The sequence below is a fragment of the Nerophis ophidion genome, linkage group LG23, assembly GCF_033978795.1.
Source record: "Nerophis ophidion isolate RoL-2023_Sa linkage group LG23, RoL_Noph_v1.0, whole genome shotgun sequence".
NCBI classification, from domain to species: Eukaryota; Metazoa; Chordata; class Actinopteri; order Syngnathiformes; family Syngnathidae; genus Nerophis; species Nerophis ophidion.
In genome coordinates this window covers 38,509,214-38,531,269 of record NC_084633.1, presented here as the reverse complement: position 1 = coordinate 38,531,269, position 22,056 = coordinate 38,509,214, and the positions used below count along the sequence as shown (strand labels likewise).

At 42.1% G+C, this 22,056-nt stretch overlaps 3 protein-coding genes across 23 annotated transcripts in view; 1 reads left to right on the top strand and 2 right to left on the bottom strand.

The window, feature by feature from the left end:
* The window catches only part of mapk8ip3 (mitogen-activated protein kinase 8 interacting protein 3), a 162,472-nt gene extending 161,716 nt beyond the window's left edge, over positions 1–756 (top strand). For all 14 annotated transcript variants that reach the window (XM_061884462.1, XM_061884460.1, XM_061884461.1 and 11 more), the window contains one exon: positions 185–756. In XM_061884462.1, the coding sequence (XP_061740446.1) occupies positions 185–309 (125 nt within the window). In that variant the 3' untranslated portion in view covers positions 310–756. The remainder of the gene's footprint in view (positions 1–184) is intronic.
* A 5,236-nt stretch (positions 757–5,992) lies between these two features.
* mrps34 (mitochondrial ribosomal protein S34) lies at positions 5,993–14,531 on the bottom strand. 5 transcript variants are annotated; one of them, XM_061884450.1, is made up of 5 exons: positions 14,407–14,531; positions 12,811–13,137; positions 10,716–10,758; positions 8,430–8,725; positions 5,993–6,138 (listed from the first exon to the last, which is right to left on the bottom strand). In XM_061884450.1, the coding sequence occupies exons 2-4, from the start codon at positions 13,126–13,128 to the stop codon at positions 8,463–8,465; spliced, it is 624 nt and encodes a 207-aa protein (XP_061740434.1). In that variant the 5' UTR covers positions 13,129–13,137; positions 14,407–14,531; the 3' UTR covers positions 5,993–6,138; positions 8,430–8,462. The 5 variants fall into 5 exon arrangements, with proteins under 5 accessions (XP_061740434.1, XP_061740433.1, XP_061740435.1 ...); XM_061884449.1 differs by lacking the exon at positions 5,993–6,138 and having other exon boundaries at positions 8,413–8,725; XM_061884451.1 differs by lacking the exon at positions 5,993–6,138 and having other exon boundaries at positions 8,413–8,725; positions 14,371–14,477.
* spsb3a (splA/ryanodine receptor domain and SOCS box containing 3a) overlaps positions 14,407–22,056 on the bottom strand; it is a 32,595-nt gene continuing 24,945 nt past the window's right edge. The window contains exons 8-9 of one of the 4 annotated variants that reach the window (XR_009803810.1): positions 21,391–21,533; positions 14,407–14,531 (exon numbers count right to left, since the gene is read on the bottom strand). The gene's annotated coding sequence lies outside the window, so the exon portion shown is untranslated. Of the gene's footprint in view, positions 14,532–17,554; positions 17,729–21,182; positions 21,534–22,056 lie in introns of those variants that run through there. The other 3 variants (XR_009803811.1, XM_061884448.1, XM_061884447.1) reach the window with 3 other exon arrangements.

Below are 22,056 nucleotides of genomic sequence, written 5' to 3'. Positions count from 1 at the left end.
GAAAATACATGTCATATGTGATATTTAAAGTATATATTATTGATACATATGTATTTTACATGCATATACATACATTTAATATAAACACATCTAATATATAGACATATGTGATGATCATAAAGTGAATGTACATTTACTGCAGTTCAAAGTTTGTGATGTGTAAAAAAGTGTGTGTGGCCTTCAGGGGACGGCGAGGACGAGGAGACGGAGGAAGGCGAGAATAACGAAGCCTCGCAGGTCAAACCTACTTTGTGCAAAGCAGAGCGGAGTCACATCATCGTCTGGCAGGTGACCTACGTACCTGAGTGACATCATCTTACGTACCTGAGTGACATCATCTTACGTACCTGAGTGACATCGTCTTACGTACCTGAGTGACATCATCTTACGTACCTGAGCGACATCGTCTTACTTACCTGAGTGACATCGTCTTACGTACCTGAGTGACATCATCTTACGTACCTGAGTGACATCATCTTACGTACCTGAGTGACATCATCTTACATACCTGAGTGAAAGTCCTTGCAAGCAACCTCCTCCTGTCAACTTCTGTCTCGCCTGTAAAAAAAACTGACATCTATTAATGATGATGTAATCACCTCTCCCCCCTTCACTAACTGTCCTGCATCCAAACACCTGGACTTTTTCTCCCAGACGTGTTGTGTGTAGCACCAAGTTGTCTGAGGTATATTCTAATCTTGTCATGTGGATCCTTCATCTCCAACTGGACTGACTATTAAACATGTGCTGACAAAATGTGTGTGTGTGTGCCTATCTGTGTGTGTGTGTGCGTGTGTGTTAAAGTTAAAATAGCAATGATTGTCACACACACTCTAGGTGTGGTGAAATGTGTCCTTTGCATTCGACCCATCCCCTTGATCACCCCCTGGGAGGTGGGGGGAGCAGTGAGCAGCAGCGGGGCCGTGCCCGGGAATCATTTGTGGTGATTTAACCCCCAATTCCAACCCTAGATGCTGAGTAGCAAGCAGGGAGGTAATGGCTCCCATTTTATAGTCTTTGGTATGACTCGGCTGGGGTTTGACTCTTGCGTCATTCATGCCTTGTCCCTGCAGTAGTGTGAAGGGGGCGGAGCTACATGAAGTACAGTAAGGGCCTGATGACCAACTAGCACACACTAAACCAAGCAGTCACCAAGACAACACATCACACATTTTCTTGGAAACATCAAACAAGTCCTCCCTCCACCACCACTAACATCCCTCCACCACGACTACCATCCCTCCACCACCACTACCATCCCTCCACCACCACTACCAACCCTTCACCAACACTACCATCCCTCCACCAAAACTACCAGCCCTCCACCACCACTACTATCCCTCCACCACAACTACCATCCCTCCACCACCACTACCAACCCTTCACCAACAGTACCATCCCTCCACCACCACTACCATCCCTCCACCACCACTACCATCCCTCCATGACTACCATACCTCCACCACCACTACCATCCCTCCACGACTACCATTCCTCCACGACTACCATCCCTCCGCCACCACTACCATCCCTCCACCATCACTACCATCTCTCCGCCACAAAAAACATCCCTTCACCACCACTACCATCCCTCCACCACCACTACCAGCCCTCCACAACTACCATCCCTCCACCACGACTACCATCCCTCCACGACTACCATCCCTCCGCCACCACTACCATCCCTCCACCATCACTACCATCTCTCCGCCACAAAAAACATCCCTTCACCACCACTACCATCCCTCCACAACTACCAGCCCTCCACCACGACTACCATCCCTCCACCACCACTACCAACCCTTCACCAACATTACCATCCCTCCACCAAAACTACCAGCCCTCCACCACCACTACCATCCCTCCACCACGACTACCATCCCTCCACCACCACTACCAACCCTTCACCAACACTACCATCCCTCCACAACCACTACCATCCCTCCACGACTACCATCCCTCCACCACCACTACCGACCCTTCACCACCACTACCATCCCTCCACCACCACCACTATTCTTCCACTAACATCCCTCCACCAACACTACCATCCCTCCACCAAAACTACCAGCCCTCCACCACCACCACCATCCCTCCACCATGACTACCGTCCCTCCACGACTACCATCCCTCCGCCACCGCTACTATCCCTCCACCATCGCTACCATCTCTCCGCCACAAAAAACATCCCTTCACCACCACTACCATCCCTCCACCACCACTACCAGCCCTCCACAACTACCATCCCTCCACCACGACTACCATCCCTCCACCACCACTACCAACCCTTCACCACCACTACCATCCCTCCACCACCACTACCATCCCTCCACGACTACCATCCCTCCACCATCACTACCATCTCTCCGCCACAAAAAACATCCCTTCACCACCATTACTATCCCTCCACCACCACCACTATCCTTCCACTAACATCCCTCCTCCACCACTACCATCCCTCCATGACTACCATCCCTCCACCACCACTACCAACCCTTCACCACCACTACCATCCCTCCACGACTACCATCCCTCCACCACCACTACCATCCCTCCACCATCACTACCATCTCTCCGCCACAAAAAACATCCCTTCACCACCACTACCATCCCTCCACCACCACCACTATCCTTCCACTAACATCCCTCCACCACCACTACCATCCCTCCACCAAAACTACCAGCCCTTCACCACCACTACCATCTCTCCACCACCACCACTATCCTTCCACTAACATCCCTCCACCACCATTACCATCCCTCCACCAAAACTACCAGCCCTCCACCACGACTACCATCCCTCCACCACCACTACCATCCCTCCGCCATCACTACCATCTCTCCGCCACAAAAAACATCCCTTCACCACCACTACCATCCCTCCACCACCACTACCAGCCCTCCACCACGACTACCATCCCTCCACGACTACCATCCCTCCGCCACCACTACCATCCCTCCGCCATCACTACCATCCCTCCGCCACAAAAAAAATCCCTTCACCACCACTACCATCCCTCCACCACAACTACCATCCCTCCACCACCACTACCCACCCTTCACCAACATTACCATCCCTCCACCAAAACTACCAGCCCTCCACCACCACTACCATCCCTCCACCACCACTACCAACCCTTCACCAACACTACCATCCCTCCACCACCACTACCATCCCTCCACCACCACTACCATCCCTCCACCACCACCACTATTCTTCCACTAACATCCCTCCACCACCACTACCATCCTTCCACCACCACTACCAACCCTTCACCAACACTACCATCCCTCCACCAAAACTACCAGCCCTTCACCACCACTACCATCCCTCCACCACCACTACCAGCCCTCCACAACTACCATCCCTCCACCACGACTACCATCCCTCCACGACTACCATCCCTCCGCCACCACTACCATCCCTCCACCATCACTACCATCTCTCCGCCACAAGAAACATCCCTTCACCACCACTACCATCCCTCCACAACTACCATCCCTCCACCACAACTACCATCCCTCCACCACCACTACCAACCCTTCACCACCACTACCATCCCTCCACCACCACTACCATCCTCCACCACCACTACCATCCCTCCACGACTACCATCCCTCCGCCATCACTACCATCTCTCCGCCACAAAAAACATCCCTTCACCACCACTACTATCCCTCCACCACCACCACTATCCTTCCACTAACATCCCTCCTCCACCACTACCATCCCTCCACCACCACTACCATCCCTCCATGACTACCATCCCTCCACCACCACTACCAACCCTTCACCACCACTACCATTCCTCCACCATCACTACCATCTCTCCGCCACAAAAAACATCCCTTCACCACCACTACCATCCCTCCACGACTACCATCCCTCCACCACAACTACCATCCCTCCACCACCACTACCAACCCTTCACCACCACTACCATCCCTCCACCACAACTACCATCCCTCCACCACCACTACCAACCCTTCACCACCACTACCATCCCTCCACCACCACTACCATCCTCCACCACCACTACCATCCCTCCACCACAACTACCATCCCTCCACCACCACTACCAACCCTTCACCACCACTACCATCCCTCCACCACCACTACCATCCTCCACCACCACTACCATCCCTCCACGACTACCATCCCTCCGCCATCACTACCATCTCTCCGCCACAAAAAACATCCCTTCACCACCACTACTATCCCTCCACCACCACCACTATCCTTCCACTAACATCCCTCCTCCACCACTACCATCCCTCCACCACCACTACCATCCCTCCATGACTACCATCCCTCCACCACCACTACCAACCCTTCACCACCACTACCATTCCTCCACCATCACTACCATCTCTCCGCCACAAAAAACATCCCTTCACCACCACTACCATCCCTCCACGACTACCATCCCTCCACGACTACCACTATCCTTCCACTAACATCCCTCCACTAAATGTTTGAGTTTGAACATCAAATATGTTGTCTTTGTAGCATATTCAACTGAATATGGCTTGAAAAGGATTTGCAAATCATTGTATTCTGTTTATATTTACATCCAACACAATTTCCCAACTCATATGGAAACAGGGTTTGTACATACTTAAATACATACATACACATACCTATATACATATAAACTGTACATACATACATACTTGTGGTTAAGTGTCCGCCCTGAGGTGGGTAGGTTGTGAGTTCAAACCCCGGCCGAGTCATACCAAAGACTATAAAAATGGGAGCCATTACCTCCCTGCCTGGCACTCAGCATCAAGGCTTGGAATTGGGGGTCAAATCAGCAAAAAATATCCCCGGGCGTGGCCACAGCTGCTGCTCACTGCTCCCCTCACCTCCCAGGGGGTGATCAAGGGAGATGGGTCGAATGCAGAGGATAATCTCACCACACCTAGTGTGTGTGACAATCATTGGTACTTTAACTTAACATACATACATAATGTACACATACACATTTTATATATATATATATATATATATATATATATATATATATATATATATATATATATATATATACATATATATATATTCATCCCATTCATTTTTTACCACTTCTCCCTTTTGGTGTCACTGGTGCTGATCATATATATATATATATATATATATATGTATACATACATATGTATAAATATATATATATAAATATATATATACACATATATATATGTATACATACATATATATAAATATATATATATACATATATATAAATATATATATACACACATATATATATATGTACATATATATAAATATATATATACATACATATATATGTATATATACACACACACACACACACATATACATATGTATATATACACACACACACATATATATATATATATATATGTATGTACACATTTACACACATATATATCCATCCATCAGTTGTTCTACCGCTTGTCCCTTTTGCGGTCCCGTGAGGGCGCTGGTACACCCTGGACAAGTCATCCCCTCATCACAGATAGACAGACAACATTCACACACTAGGGACCATTTAGTGTTGCCAATCAACCTATCCCCAGGTGCATGTCTTTGAGGTAGGAGGGGCCTATCCCCAGGTGCATGTCTTTGGAGGTGGGAGGGGCCTATCCCCAGGTGCATGTCTTTGGAGGTGGGAGGGGCCTATCCCCAGGTGCATGTCTTTGAGGTGGGAGGGGCCTATCCCCAGGTGCATGTCTTTGGAGGTGGGAGGGGCCTATCCCCAGGTGCATGTCTTTGGAGGTGGGAGGGGCCTATCCCCAGGTGCATGTCTTTGGAGGTGGGAGGGGCCTATCCCCAGGTGCATGTCTTTGAGGTGGGAGGGGCCTATCCCCAGGTGCATGTCTTTGGAGGTGGGAGGGGCCTATCCCCAGGTGCATGTCTTTGGAGGTGGGAGGAAGCCGGAGTACCCACGCAGTCAACGGGGAGAACATGCAAACTCCACACAGAAAAATTCCGAGCACAGGATTGAACCCAGGACTAGTCAGGACCTTTGTATTGTGAGGCAGACGCACTAATACATCAAAAAGTTGTATTTTGGTTTCATCTGACCACATGACATTCTCCCAATCCTCTGCTGTATCCTCCATGTATCCATTTTGGTCTAAACTCAACTTGTCCTGTTTGGAGGAAGAAGAATACTGAGTTGCATCCCAAGAACACCATACCTACTATGAAGCATGGGGGTGGAAACATCATGCTTTGGGGCTGTTTTTCTGCTAAGGGGACAGGACGATTGATCCGTGTTAAGGAAAGAATGAATGGGGCCATGTATCGTGAGATTTGGAACCAAAACCTCCTTCCATCAGTGAGAGCTTTGAATGCTTGACCAAATACTTATTTTCCACCATCATTTACAAATAAATTATTTAAAATTCCTAAAATGTGAATTTTTTCCCCATTCTGTCTCTCACAGTTGAAGTGTACCTGTGATGAAAATGACAGACCTCTGTCATCATTTGAAGTGGGAGAACTTGCACAATCGCTGGCTGACTAAATACTTTCTTGCCCCACTGTACAGGTGCTGTTCATATTATTAGAATATCATGAAAAAGTTGATTTTATTTCAGTAATTATATTCAGAAGGTGAAACTTACATATTATATCAATTCATTACACACATAGTGATATATTTGAAATGTTTATTTCTTTAAATTTTGATGATTAGTACTGACAATTACTGAAAATCCCAAATTCGGTATCTCAGAAAATTAGAATATTAGTTACGACTAGTACCAAAAAATATTTTTTTGAAATGTGGGCCAACTGAAAAGAATGAACATGGAAAGTTTCAGCATGTACGGCAATCAATACTTAGTTGCAGCTCCTATTGCCTGAATCGCTGCAGCAATACGGCGTGGCATGGAGTCCACCAGTCTGTTGCACCCTCAGGTGTTATGAGAGCCCAGGTTGCTTTAATAGTGGCCTTCAGCTCTTCAGCACTGTTGGCTCTGGCATCTGGCATCTTCCGCTTCACAATACCCCATAGCTTTTCTATGGGGTTAAGGTCAGGTGAGTTTGCAGGCCAATCAAGAACAGGAATACCATGGTCCTTAAACCAGGTACTGGTAGATTTGGCACTGTGTGCAGGTGCCAAGTCATGTTGGAAATTGAAATCTTCACTTCCATAAAATTGGTCCGTGGCAGGCAGCAGAAAGTGTTGTAAAACTTCCTGGTAGACTGATGCATTGACCCTAGACCTCAGGAAACACAGTGGACCAACACCAGCAGATGAAATGGCACCCCAGACCAGTACCGATTGTGGAAATTTGACACTGGACTTCAGGCAACGTGGATTCTGTGCCTCTCCTGTCTTCCTCTAGACTCTGGGACCTTGATTTCCAAAGGAGATAGAAAATTTACTTTCATCTGAAAACATAACTTTGGACAACTCAGCAGCAGTCCAGTCCTTTTTGTCTTGAGCCCAGGCGAGACGCTTTTGACGTTGTCTCTTATTCAAGAGTGGCTTTACACAAGGAATGCGACAGCTGAAGCCCATATTTTGCATACGTCGGTGCGTGGTGGTTCTTGAAGCACTGACTCCAGCTGCAGTCCACTCTTTGTGGATCTCATCCACATTTTTTTATTTGGTTTTGTTTGACAATCCCCTCCAGGGGGCGGATATCCCTCTTGCTTGTACACTTTTTTCTACCACATCGTCTTCCCTTCGCCTCTCTATTAATGTGCTTGGACACAGAGCTCTGGAACATCCAACCTCTTTGGCAATGACCTTTTGTGTCTTGCCCTCCTTCTTTAAAGTATCAATGGTCATCTTTTGGACAGTTGTCAAGTCAGCAGTCTTCCCCATTATTGTGTGTCATACAGAATCAAAACGAGAGACCATTTAAAGGCTTTTCCAGGTGTTTTGAGTTAGTTAGCTAATTAGAGTGTGGCACCAGGTGTCTTCAATATCTGACCTTTTCACCATATTCTAATTTTCTGAGATGTTGAATTTAGGGTTTTCATTGGTTGTCAGCTGTAATCATCTCCTTTTTGGCAAAAAACACTTGAAATGTATCAGCCTGTTTGGAATGAATGTATACATTCTACAAGTTTGACTTTCTAAATGGAATTAATGAAATAAATCAACTTTTTCATGATATTCTAATAATATGACCAGCACCTGTATATATATGTGTGTATGTACACTATATTGCCAAAAGTATTTGGCCACCTGCCTTGACTCACATATGAAGTTGAAGTGCCCTCCCATTCCTAACCCATAGAGTTCAATATAATGTGTATGAAGTACTCTGATGATATTTGTCTAGTCAAAGATCTTAGTTTCCTGCAGACAAGAATTGCAAAAGAGCCAACAAGCAGTTGTTATTGTTAGTGCTTCCTCAGGTGAAATGTACTTTTGTCTATGAAAGAGAAGAGGAAAAGTCAGGATGTTTGACTCCGGTCTTACTTTTAATAGGACTGATCAGACTTGCGTGAGACGTCACAGCGCCTTCTTGCCTTGGTCTTGACTTTGGAAATATTCCTTGGTGAGCGCGACGTTTCTCTCCAGAGGCAGCAGAGGCTCCTCCCCCCGGGCTGCTGCCATCTTGAAGGCACGCAGCAGCGGCGGGTATGGCACGTAGCGCACGGGCGGATCCGGCAGGGGGACAAAGTCCTGGAATTGTTGCTGGGCGTGTTTGGGAATGAGGCGCCAGTCGTGGTACATCACCTTGTCTATTTCCCGCACTTCACTCTCCGTCTTCCCTGCACAAAAGTAGACTTTCACAGCCATACTGAGCACACAGGAGATTACTCTGTTGATTACTCTTAAAGATCATCTTGCACTTCAAAAGTTCAACAAAGTGGATAACCATGGACACTTTTGGATCAATGTGTCTCTTGGAACTGGACTTGTTCACTGTTGCCCATCATTCACAATCCCCACGTGCGACAAGAACATATCTTCTCTGCATTTTAATGAGTGAAGTATGACAAGCACAATGCAGATAATAGGAGTCATCTATTGGACAAACATCCAAAAAGGGCAAACAATACTCCATTTACACTTGCTGACTTCAATGTTAAGCACATATTGTTATTATAAGCGCTAACACAGAGGAAGCCGGAGTACCCGGAGGGAACCCACGCATTCACGGGGAGAACATGCAAACTCCACACAGAAAGATCCTGAGCCTGGATTTGAACCCAGGACTGCAGGAACTTCGTATTGTGAGGCAGACACACTAACCCCTCTGCTAACATGAAGCCCTATATATTACATGTTATTATAAATGTTACTAGATACTACATATATACTTACAGCGGGTATATATTACATGTTATTATAAATGTTAGTAGATACTACATATGTACTTACAGCGTGTATATATTACATATTATAAATGTTACTAGATACTACATATTTACTTACAGCGTGTATATATTACATGTTATTATAAATGTTAGCAGATACTACATATATACTTACAGCGTGTACATATTACATGTTATTATAAATGTTACTAGATACTACATATATACTTACAGCGGGTATATTTTACATGTTATTATAAATGTTACTAGATACTACATATATACTTACAGCGGGTATATATTACATGTTATTATAAATGTTACTAGATACTACATATATACTTACAGCGGGTATATATCACATGTTATCATAAATGTTACTAGATACTACATATATACTTACAATGTGTATATATTACATGTTATTATTAATGTTAGTAGATACTACATATTTACTTACAGTGTGTATATATTACATGTTATTATAAATGTTAGTAGATACCACATATATACTTACAGCGTGTATATATTACATATTATTATAAATGTTAGTAGATACTACATATATACTTACAGCGGGTATATAATCACATGTTATCATAAATGTTACTAGATACTACATATATACTTACAACGTGTATATATTACATGTTATTATGAATGTTACTACATACTACATATATACTTACATCATGTATATATTACATGTTATTATGAATGTTACTACATGACATATATACTTACATCATGTATATATTACATGTTATTATAAATGTTACTAGATACTACATATACACTTACAGCGTGTATCCATCCATCCATCCATTTTCTACCGCTTATTCCCTTTTGGGTTCGCGGGGGGCGCTGGCGCCTATCTCAGCTACAATCGGGCGGAAGGCGGGGTACACTCTGGACAAGTCGCCACCTCATCGAAGGGCCAACACAGATAGACAGACAACATTCACACTCACATTCACACACTAGGGCCAATTTAGTGTTGCCAATCAACCTATCCCCAGGTGCATGTCTTTGGAAGTGGGAGGAAGCCGGAGTACCCGGAGGGAACCCACGCATTCACGGGGAGAACATGCAAACTCCACACAGAAAGATCCCGAGCCTGGATTTGAACCCAGGACTGCAGGACCTTCGTATTGTGAGGCAGACGCACTAACCCCTCTGCCACCGTGAAGCCCTACAGCGTGTATATTACATGTTATTATAAATGTTACCAGATACTACAGATATACTTACAGCGTGTATATAAAACTATGATGGAGGTTTTTCGAACGCTTTATAGGCAGACTCCCAATGGCACTATTTTTTGCCGACTTGAGCTAATGTTTAATTGCGATATATAATGCATAAGAAGAGAAAAATAGGTCTTACATAAGGATTGTGAATGACAGGCAAAGTTCTCCTTTAAGAGGCCCAGGCGTCTTACCTTTGTAGGTGAGGATGCCCCAGGCCCTGCCATGATCCATATTCTAGAAAAGAGCAAAAATATGAGTATTGTACAAATCCAGTTTCCATATGAGTTGGGAAATTGTGTTAGATGTAAATATAAACAGAATACAATGATTTGCAAATCCTTTTCAACCCATATTCAGTTGAATATGCTACAAAGACAACATATTTGATGTTCAAACTCATAAACATTTTTTTTTTTTTTTGCAAATAATCATTAACTTTAGAATTTGATGCCAGCAACACGTGACAAAGAAGTTGGGAAAGGTGGCAATAAATACTGATAGAGTTTAGGAATGCTCATCAAACACTTATTTGGAACATCCCACAGGTGTGCAGGCTAATTGGGAACAGGTGGGTGTCATGATTGGGTATAAAAGCAGCTTCCATTAAATGTTAAGTAATTCACAAACAAGGATGGGGCGAGGGTCACCGCTTTGTAAGCAAATCGTCAAACAGTTTTAGAACAACATTTCTCAACGAGCTATTGCAAGAAATTTAGGGATTTTACCATCTACTGTCTGTAAAATCATCAAAAGGTTCAGAGAATCTGGAAAAATCACAGCACGTAAGCGATGATATTACGGACCTTTGATCCCTCAGGCGGTACTGCATCAAAAACAGAAATCTGTGCGTAAAGGATATCACCCCATGGGCTCAGGAACACTCCATAAAACCGCTGTCAGTAACTACAGTTGGTCGCTACATCTGTAAGTGCAAGTTAAAACTCTACTATGCAAAGCCAAACCCATTTATCAACAACACCCTGAAACGCCGCCAGCTTCGCTGAGCCTGAGATCATCTATGATGGACTAATGCAAAGTGGAAAAGTGTTCTGTGGTCTGATGAGTCCACATTTCAAAACAATATTTGGAAACAGAGGACGTGGTGTCCTCCAGAACAAAGAGAAAAATAACTATTCGGATTGTTATAGGCACGAAGTTCAAAAGCCAGCATGTGTGATGGTATGGGGGTGTATTAGTGCCCAAGGCATGGGTAACTTACACATCTGTGAAGGCACCATTACTGCTGAAAGGTACATACAGGTTTTGGAGCAACATATGTTGTCATCCAAGCAACTTTATCATGGACGCCCCTGCTTATTTCAGGAAGACAATGCCAAGCCACGTGTTACAACAGCGTGGCTTCGTAGTAAAAGAGTGCGGGTACTTTCCTGGCCCGCCTGCAGTCCAGACTGTTGTAACTTATGGGTTATATAGTTCATGTGTGATGGTCATTCCATAATTTGCATGCTAGATTTATTGCTGATAAATTGATCTGTTATTATTTACAGCTAAAGAGTTAAAAGTGAATTGATTTGATTTATATATGTATTTGATATTGATTATTTGAGAAACGCTGATACTGGATTGATTTGTTTTTTATTTTATAGCCTAACAAAGGGTTAACTAAAATACTACATGTTCCACAATGCATTGCGGCAAACCGGATGTAATGAAAGGAGCGGGAGCAGGTGCATTGTGGTTGATGAGACTGAGCGTTACGAGCCTTCGGGTGATGAATGAATGACAGATAACAAGACATAAGGATTGTTTTGTTCCGTTTGTATCCCCACATTTTTCTTATATAAAGTACAACTTTTACACATTTCGACGTCCTGTCCAATACTTTGGAAAATGTGTGGCGCATTATGAAGCGTAAAATACAACAGCGGAGACCCCGGACTGTTGAAGAACTGAAGCTCTCCATAAAACAAGAATGGGAAAGAATTCCACTTTCAAAGCTTCAACAATTAGTTTCCTCAGTTCCCAAACGTTTATTGAGTGTTGTTAAATGAAAAGGTGATGTAACACAGTGGTGAACATGCCCTTTCCCAACTACTTTAGCACGTGTTGCAACCATGAAATTCTAAGTTAGTTATTATTTGCAAAAAAAAAAATAAAGTTTAGGAGTTTGAACATCAAATATGTTGTCTTTGTAGCATATTCAACTGAATATGGGTTGAAAAGGATTTGCACATCATTGTATTCCCTTTATATTTACATCTAACACAATTTCCCAACTGATATGGAAACAGGGTTTGTGTAAGAGTGTAAAGTGGCTGCTCTGACCTTCGCTGTGTAGTCTACTTTCACTCTGGTGAGCGTCCAGTAACTGGGCTCGGTGTGGTCCTCCAGCCAAGACTTGCGGGTGAAGAGGCGGCCCATCCCGAACATTTTCATACCGGCCAGCAGAGAGAACAGGCGGCTTTCTCGCCGGACGTCCGGCCACGCCAGCACGGGCAGCATCTTCCCCGTGAGAGGCCGTCTCATCGTCTCGTAGTCCACCGCGTACTTCTGGGATTCGCGCGGGCGGTTTTTCCACTCCCGATATGCTCGGATCTTCCGAGCCATCTCCGCTATGAGCTGGAGCCGCTTCTTCTTCACCATGACGATCAGCTGGAACCGGGGGAAATAGCACAAACCCAGAGAAGTGTCAGGATCATTAACACGTTAGTCATTCATTACAGAAGAGTTGCAATACAGGAAATGACTTTCAAAATAAAAGAGGAATGTAGAAGTTTGGTTTTGCAATTAAGTTCCATCAACCTGCAAACTAAGTCTTCATCTATGCTCATCAACATACTAATCTGTCAATACACACCTTTACAATACACATTGTCAACTAATGACCTGCTAGTTAGTGACAAGATGGACATCTTCAATGACCTGCTAGTTAGAGACAAGATGGACAAGTTGAATGAGCTGCTAGTTAGTGACAAGAAGGACAAGTTGAATGACCTGCTAGTTAGTGACAAGAAGGACAAGTTGAATGACCTGCTAGTTAGTGACAAGATGGACACCTTCAATGACCTGCTAGTTAGAGACAAGATGGACAAGTTGAATGAGCTGCTAGTTAGTGACAAGAAGGACAAGTTGAATGAGCTGCTAGTTAGTGACAAGAAGGACAAGTTGAATGACCTGCTAGTTAGTGACAAGATGGACACCTTCAATGACCTGCTAGTTAGTGACAATATGGACAAGTTGAATGACCAGCTAGTTAGTGACAAGAAGGACAAGTTGAATGACCTCCTAGTTAGTGACAAGATGGACACGTTGAATGAGCTGCTAGTTAGTGACAAGAAGGACAAGTTGAATGAGCTGCTAGTTAGTGACAAGGACAAGTTGAATGAGCTGCTAGTTAGTGACAAGATGGACAACTTGAATGACCTGCTAGTTAGTGACAAGGACAAGTTGAATGAGCTGCTAGTTAGTGACAAGATGGACACGTTGAATGAGCTGCTAGTTAGTGACAAGAAGGACAAGTTGACTTATCTGCTATTTAGTGACAAGATGGACAATTTGACTGACCTGCTAGTTAGTGACAAGAAGGACAAGTTGACTGACCTGCTAGTTAGTGACAAGAAGGACAAATTGACTGACCTGCTAGTTAGTGACAAGGACAAATTGACTTATCTGCTAGTTAGTGACAAGAAGGACAAATTGACTGGCCTGCTAGTTAGTGACAAGAAGGACACATTGACTGGCCTGCTAGTTAGTGACAAGATCGACAATTTGACTTACCTGCTAGTTAGTGACAAGAAGGACAAGTCGACTTGCCTGCTAGTTAGTGACAAGAAGGACAAGTCGACTTGCCTGCTAGTTAGTGACAATAAGGACAAATTGACTGACCTGCTAGTTAGTGAATAGAAGGACAAGTTGACTGACCTGCTAGTTAGTGACAAGAAGGACAAGTTGAATTAACCTCCGCAAACACGCTGAGCAACTTCCGGGACATTGGTCCAGACGCAGAAGGCTCCGTGTGAGAACTGGTGTTGTTGAAGAAATAGTTCCTAGGAGGAGAATAAAAAGGCTGCTGTTGTCACGCCAAATTTCTTCCCCCTACAAACCCCCCCCCCTCCCCATTTACTTCCGAGGTCATGATTAATACAGACGTTTTGTTAACGCTATATCATAAAAACACAGACGTTTTGTTAACGCTATATTATAAAAAAAAAAAAAAATTACAAACACAAGCTATGGGATGACGCATTTACTTCCGGGGTCACGTTTCCTCTCATGTCATCCCATAGCTTGTGCTTGTAAATTGTTTTTTTGTTTTTTTTATAATATAGCGTTAACAAAACGTCTGTATTTTTATGATATAGCGTTATATTTTATAATATAGCGTTAACAAAACGTCTGTATTAATTATGACCCCGGAAGTAAATGGGGGGGAAGGTTTTTCTTATATCATACTGCGTGAAACAGGAAGTAGCCTACACATTTTTTTTGTATTGAGCCAAGATATATTCACAACAATCATCGTGTTAACAAAAACATCAAGGAGAGTAAAGTTTAAAAAATACTAAAGATTGGGTTATGTAAAACAACTGAAATGCATCCAATAAAGGCAGTCATTTAATGAATCATAGCGTTTTACGATCCGCTTGCTGTAACACGCATGCGCGGGCTAACATTTACGTATGCTCATTTGATAGCGAAGCTAATGAATGACTTTGTCTGAAATACAAACGTATTTACCAATATGTCAATCTAATAGGAAGATACATTTTGAATAATGATCGATGTGAATCAAGGGCAGTTGTCGGGTATTTGAGGTCATCAGTTTATATTCCCGCGCACTGTTCTTTGTAAAACCTACAAAAGATGTTGTTGAAAAAGTGCTGGAAACGGAAGTTGCTTTCTCTCCGCGCACGCGCGAAGGCGTCGGGCTGCGTCGACAAATGAAGACGCTTGCACAGGAAACAGGAAGTGACAGGACAGCGCTTCACATTAAAAGCACCACAAATAAAGAGTGGACTAAAAACTCACCTTTTTAGCACAGCTTTGATCTCATTTCTCTTCTTTCTTGTTTTTAAATGCACTGCTTGCCTATCTGTTTTATCCTGTGCTTTCATGTTTTCATTTCTTTCTCATCTTGTGTTTTTCATGTTTTTATTTCCATTTTAATTTTCTATTATATATTGTAACTTTCTATTTTTCATACCGTATTTCCTTGAATTGCCGCCAGGGCGCTAATTAATTTCAAACCTTTTATTCACTCCTGCGCTTACCAAAGGTATACAGTACAAATTTGAGTGTGATGTAAGCTTGGACCTTAAATCCTACTGAATAGCTCTTAATATTTTTCCCTTTATGCGATTTCAAATTACCGATATTGAAATCAGCCTCCTCCACTTTGAAAATGATGACAGGGGAAGTGTCACGAGTTTGACCAGGCGGTAATACTAAAAAATGCGCAAATTATTTTGGGAAGCGAGTTTGACCCGGCAGTAATTCAAGGAAATACAGTATACTTTGTAGCACTTTGAGATTTTAACAAATGTAAAGTGCGTTACATTATTAGGGTCCGCAGGCCCATTGCAAAGGACTCCACTTAGGGTCCTTGGCCCATGGCAAAGGACTCCTGTGGAGTCCTTTACCATGGGCCAAGGACCCTATTGAAACTGCTGTGTTTTATTAATATTCCGCACCTACGCGCTGTAATTTAACCCACTTAACATGCTTCAAAACTCACCAAATTTGACACACACGTCGGTATAGCAAACCTTCCCAACATATTAAGCAACCAATCCCCCAAAATGAAATTTGCGCTCTAGTGCCTCCTAGGAAAAAATTACAGACAAAACTGCATGTAACTTCTGTTAGGAATGTCATAGCGACATGAAACAAAAACTCCTATGTAGGTCTGACTTAGACCCAATTTTCATACACTCACTTCTTTCAGCAAAAATCTACAGGAAGTTGGCAAAAACCCCTTCAAAATAACATTTTTGCAAAAAATGCAATTTTTGCCTCTTTGCGCTGTAATTTGACCCCTTTAAAATGCTTCAAAAGTCACCAAACTTGGCGCACACATAAAGACTGGCGAATATTGCGATCTAATGAAAAAACCAAACCCCAAAACTCAAAATTGCGCTCTAGCGCTATTTTTGAATAAAACACTGAAAAAACTGCTCCTAGGAAGAAAACACAGACAAAATTGATTGTAACTTCCGGTAAGAATGTCGGAGAGACATGAAACAAAAACCTCTATGTAGGTCTCGCTTAGACCTACATTTCATAGATTGACAACCCCCAACAAAAATCAACAGGAAGTTTGCAATCCCCCCTTCAAAACAAAAGTTTTGTAAAAACCGGTCACCTTTCTTCAAACTATCTCCTCTGAGTGCGTTTGTTGTTTTGGCTTCAAACTCGCACAGGAGAGAGATTGAACCCTTCTGATTAAAAGTATAGAACAGAGTTTTGATAAGTTCTCAGGTTTTGATTTTACGCGCCTTCAAAGAACCCCTGTGCAAAGTCTCCTAAAAAATGTCATTTTTGCCTCTTTGAGCTGTTATTTGACCCCCATAAAATGTTTCTAAACTCACCAAACTTGACACACACATCAGGTCTGGCAAAAATTACGATCTGATGAAAAAACCTAACCTCAAAACTCAAAATTGTGCTCTACCGCCCCCCTAGGAATACAACACGGACAAACTGCTCCTAGGAAGAAAACACAGACAAAACTGCTTGTAACTTCCGGTAGGAATGTCAGAGAGACATGAAACAAAAACACTATGTAGGTCTCACTTAGACCTACATTTTAATAATTAACATACTTTAGCAAAAATCAACAGGAAGTTTGATATTTTCACTTCAATACAACAACTGCATTACTTTCACAATGCATTAGATTCTCAAAATAGTGGCTCCAAGGCGTCTTCTAACGCTTATCCGGCCGTGGGTCTCGGGGGCAGCAGCCAAAGGCGGACCCGACCAACGCTGCTTGCAGCTTTAATTATTATTGTTAATGTATTACAGATCTAAACAACAACTAATGACGACACATATTCTGTCCTTCTTCCCAAATTGTTGGATTGTAAAAAGCAGCGTCACCACTCACTCACAAACTCCAACCTACAAGATAACAAAGGCCATCAAAGTATTGGCCTGAATAAAGAAAACACTTGAGGGTGGTGTGAGCTGACCAACACGTTGTGGGGCGGAGAGTGCTCCCACGAGGGTGTGTGTGAGCAGCATGCTACAAAAAAGAAAATACAGCATAAAAGTGCTAATAAGTCATGTTTGATCGTCAAGCTTGTCTCACCTCTAATGTCAGCGTTTCTCCACTTACATCAGTAAAACAACAAAACAATTGTTCATTCACTTTTAATTTCAGGTTTTAAAATCCCAAAAAGTATCTACAACACACATTTGTTTCTTTACAGCGGAAGTCCTGACTGTAAAATTGAAATTATTAAGTACAATTAAAAACATTTTATAGCGATGTAAAAAAAATATGAATAAAACAAGTTTTATCTTGCTTTTGAATGATTTTTGCGTCATCTAAATGCAAGACATTCTGTCCAAAAGACAATTAAAGTGGGTTTGCTTTTCTCTTCTCCTAACCAAAAAGTGAAGTATTGATGCATTCAAACTGCAGGTTCAATCAAGACAAATGAATATCTCTTTATTCATTTATTTCCATCAGGTAAAAAACAACAACAGTAAATATTCTATGTCTAGCGCAGGTCTCCAAACCTTGTAAAATAGTTTTACAGAAGAAAAACATCAACAAGTGTAATAAAAGAGGTACGTATAAAAGGGTGTAATATTGACTCTAATAACACAAACATGCAGCCTGTTTTTGCTTTATTTTAACACTGTCATTGCTCAACATAATAATAAATCAAAATCAATGTTGTTAAGAATTATTGACGTATTTAGGGCTCCAATTACTTCACATATTACACTCTGACATATTTTGGGGGAAGTATTGCAAAATTTGTGTTTTTGCCATAAAAAAAAGTTGTTGATGGCATTAAAATGGCTTCAAATGAATAAATATATATTACAAAAACTTGTAATTGATGGATGGATCTGAAGTTGATTCAGATATTTAGGTGTTAAAAGTAAAACAAATATTACGACGGGGACCACTTTGTATCCCTGGACATTTTAGTTTTTTTTTAACTGCTTTTGTAAAATATAATAATATTGTTATGAATTTCGGACTAATTTAGGGCTTCACTTGGATTTTTTGGGGGGAAAACAATACATATTTTGTGTTTTGCTATAGAAAACTGAATTTTCTTTAACAAAAAGGGCATCAAAATATGTATATACATTTATATGTATACATTTATTTATATATATATATACCGTCTTTTTCAGAGAGTCACAGTTTTTTTCATAGTTAAGCCGGGTATTTTTTATTTTTTTTGTTAATGTCTGTAATGATAATATCAATTAGGGATTTTTAATGACGGCTATGTTGAAATTGTTGCTAATATTGATACTGTTGTTGATAATATTCATTTTTGTTTCACTACTTTTCTATTGTTCTGTGTCATGTTCATGTCTCCTCTCAATTGCTCTTTTTATTCCTTTTCTGAATGTTGCTGGGTCGTTTTGGTTTTGGAATTGGATTGCATTATTATGATATTGCCGCGTATTGTTTTGTCGGATTGATTAATAAATTCTTAAAGCATTCAGATTTGCACAAGGAGTTATAAAGAGTGACAGGTGATAAAGTAGTTGTTACACCTGTCCTGCTGTACGGTCCGGTGCAGACTGTAGTGGAGGAGCACAGGGAAGACGTTCCCCCTCAGGGTCGATGCCATTTCAGTGCCTTTTAATTTATATTTTAACCTTGTAAAATTGTTCTTTGACTTTGAGTGTTTAATGTAGTGTAAGATATTATGTTCAAATAAAGCCAATATTGAAATTTAAAATGTATAAAATACTTTGGCCAGGGGTGTAACTTATACTCTGGACTGACTTTTGTGTGAAATTATTAACACTTTACAGTAAAATATCAATTAATATTATTTATCTCATTCACGTGAGAGACTAGGCATGTATCACTTGAATGACTCTCAGCATAATATGTTACATTAACATATCAGGCACCTTCTCAGTCAGTTATTTATACCTCATATAACGTACACTTATTCAGCCTGTTGTTCACTATTCTTGATTTATTTTAAATTGCCTTTCAAATGTCTATTCTTGGTGTTGGATTTTATCAAATAAATTTCCCCCAAAACTGCAACTACTGCTGTAGTGCGACTTACATATGATTTTTTTTCCTTCTTTATTATGCATTTTCGGCCGGTGCGACGTATAAGCCGAAAAATACAGTATATATATATATATATATATATATATATATATATATGTATACGTATTTAGTCAGCCAGCGATTGTGCAAGTTCTCCCACTTCAAATGATGACAGAGGTCTGTAATTTTCATCATAGGTACACTTCAACTGTGAGAGACAGAATGGGGGAAAAAAATCCAGGAATTTACTTTGTAGGAATTTTAAAGAATTTATTTGTAAATGATGGAGGAAAATAAGTATTTGGTCAAGCATTCAAAGCTCTCACTGATGGAAGGAGGTTTTGGCTGAAAATCTCACGATACATGGCCCCATTCATTCTTTCCTTAACACGGATCAATCGTCCCGTAACCCCAAAGCATGATGTTTCCACCCCCATGCTTCACAGTAGGTATGGTGTTCTTGGGATGCAACTCAGTATTCTTCTTCCTCCAAACACCACCAGTTGAGTTTATACCAAAAAGTTCTATTTTGGTTTCATCTGACCACATGACATCCTCCCAATCCTCTGCTGTATCATCCATGTATCCATCCATCCATCCATTTTCTACCGCTTATTCCCTTTTGGGGTCGCGGGGGGCGCTGGCGCCTATCTCAGCTACAATCGGGCGGAAGGCGGGGTACACACTGGACAAGTCGACACCTCATCACAGGGCCAACACAGATAGACAGACAACATTCACACTCACATTCACACACTAGGGCCAATTTTAGTGTTGCCAATCAACCTATCCCCAGGTGCATGTCTTTGGAAGTGGGAGGGGCCTATCCCCAGGTGCATGTTTTTGGAAGTGGGAGGAAGCCGGAGTACCCGGAGGGAACCCACGCATTCACGGGGAGAACATGCAAACCCCACACAGAAAGATCCCAAGCATGGATTTGAACCCAGGACTGCAGGAACTTCGTATTGTGAGGCAGACACACTAACCCCTCTGCCACCGTGAAGCCTCCATGTATCCATTTTGGTATAAACTCAACTTGTCCTGTTTGGAGGAAGAAGAATACTGAGTTGCATCCCAAGAACACCATACCTACTGTGAAGCATGGGGGTGGAAACATCATGCTTTGGGGCTGTTTTTCTGCTAAGGGCACAGGACGATTGATCCGTGTTGAGGAAAGAATGAATGGGGCCATGTATCGTGAGATTTGGAGCCAAAACCTCCTTCCATCAGTGAGAGCTTTGAATGCTTGACCAAATGCTTATTTTCCACCATAATTTATAAAAAAAATTATTTAAAATTCCTACAATGTGAATTCCTGGATTTTTTTTCCCCACATTCTGTCTCTCACAGTTAAAGTGTATCTATGATGAAAATTACAGACCTCTGTCATCATTTTAAGTGGGAGAACTTGCACAATCGCTGGCTGACTAAATACTTATTTATATATATATATATATGTATATATATATATATACACACACAGAGTAAAGTAAAAAGATAACATTTTTCTTTGAATATAACGGCAGTGGAGGCATGAATATAGACACACAAGTGTTGTAAAAGATTGTAACTAAGAGACAAGTTGTGAGAAAGACTAATGTTGCTAGGTGAAGATGTGAAAGAGTTGATGAAGTACTTACAGTCCACTTATGTCCACAATGGTGTTTGCATAGCATGACTACTTCTTTATGCACCCTTCTGCCGGCAACACTGACTGGAATGAAGACGTTTCCATGGCGACGTGCTGCTTCCTCAGTGACGTCCTTGAACACTGGCGGACGGGCTGCACAAAAGAAACGGTCGACATCTGAATTGTGATCCTTATTCATCCCCCCGTTCCAAATGATCATTTTCAAAAACTGATTAAAAAATATATAAATATTTTAGAGGTGGGCAAATTAATGCGTTAATTACGCGTTAACTCATCAATCTATTAACGCCGACAATTATTTTATCGCACATTTGCGTATGTTGTTTACATGCTTTTATTTTGTTAACGCCTTTTCTTAACAAGATGGCGTCGCCCGGCGTCGAGGGGCTCTTGGTAAAGATGGAACATTTGGCAAAAATACCGGACAATTCTGCAAATTTCCTGGCTGGCTTACAGCGTGGTCACTCCGGGATCACTTACGACCGCCAGACAATTCTGGATGTGGATAGATCGGGCCGTTTTGGACTGAATGACGCATGCTTGCTAGACCGGCTAGCTAGCATGGGAATACTTTGCCGGCTACATCCAGCGGCCTGTGAAGCAGCGGAGTATTTGTGTTGTCTGTCTATTTATGAATAATGCAGACCAGGAGTGT

What these genes read in the sequence shown, in the direction of transcription:
- mrps34 (XM_061884450.1), bottom strand. Translation starts at nt 13,128, where the DNA reads ATGGTGAAGAAGAAGCGGCTCCAGCTCATAGCGGAGATGGCTCGGAAG. An exon ending in AAGTAGACTACACAGCGAAG is followed by an intron (nt 10,759 to 12,810) that starts GTCAGAGCAGCC and finishes GCTCTTTTCTAG; the next exon opens with AATATGGATCATGGCAGGGC. An exon ending in GGGCATCCTCACCTACAAAG is followed by an intron (nt 8,726 to 10,715) that starts GTAAGACGCCTG and finishes ACTTTTGTGCAG; the next exon opens with GGAAGACGGAGAGTGAAGTG.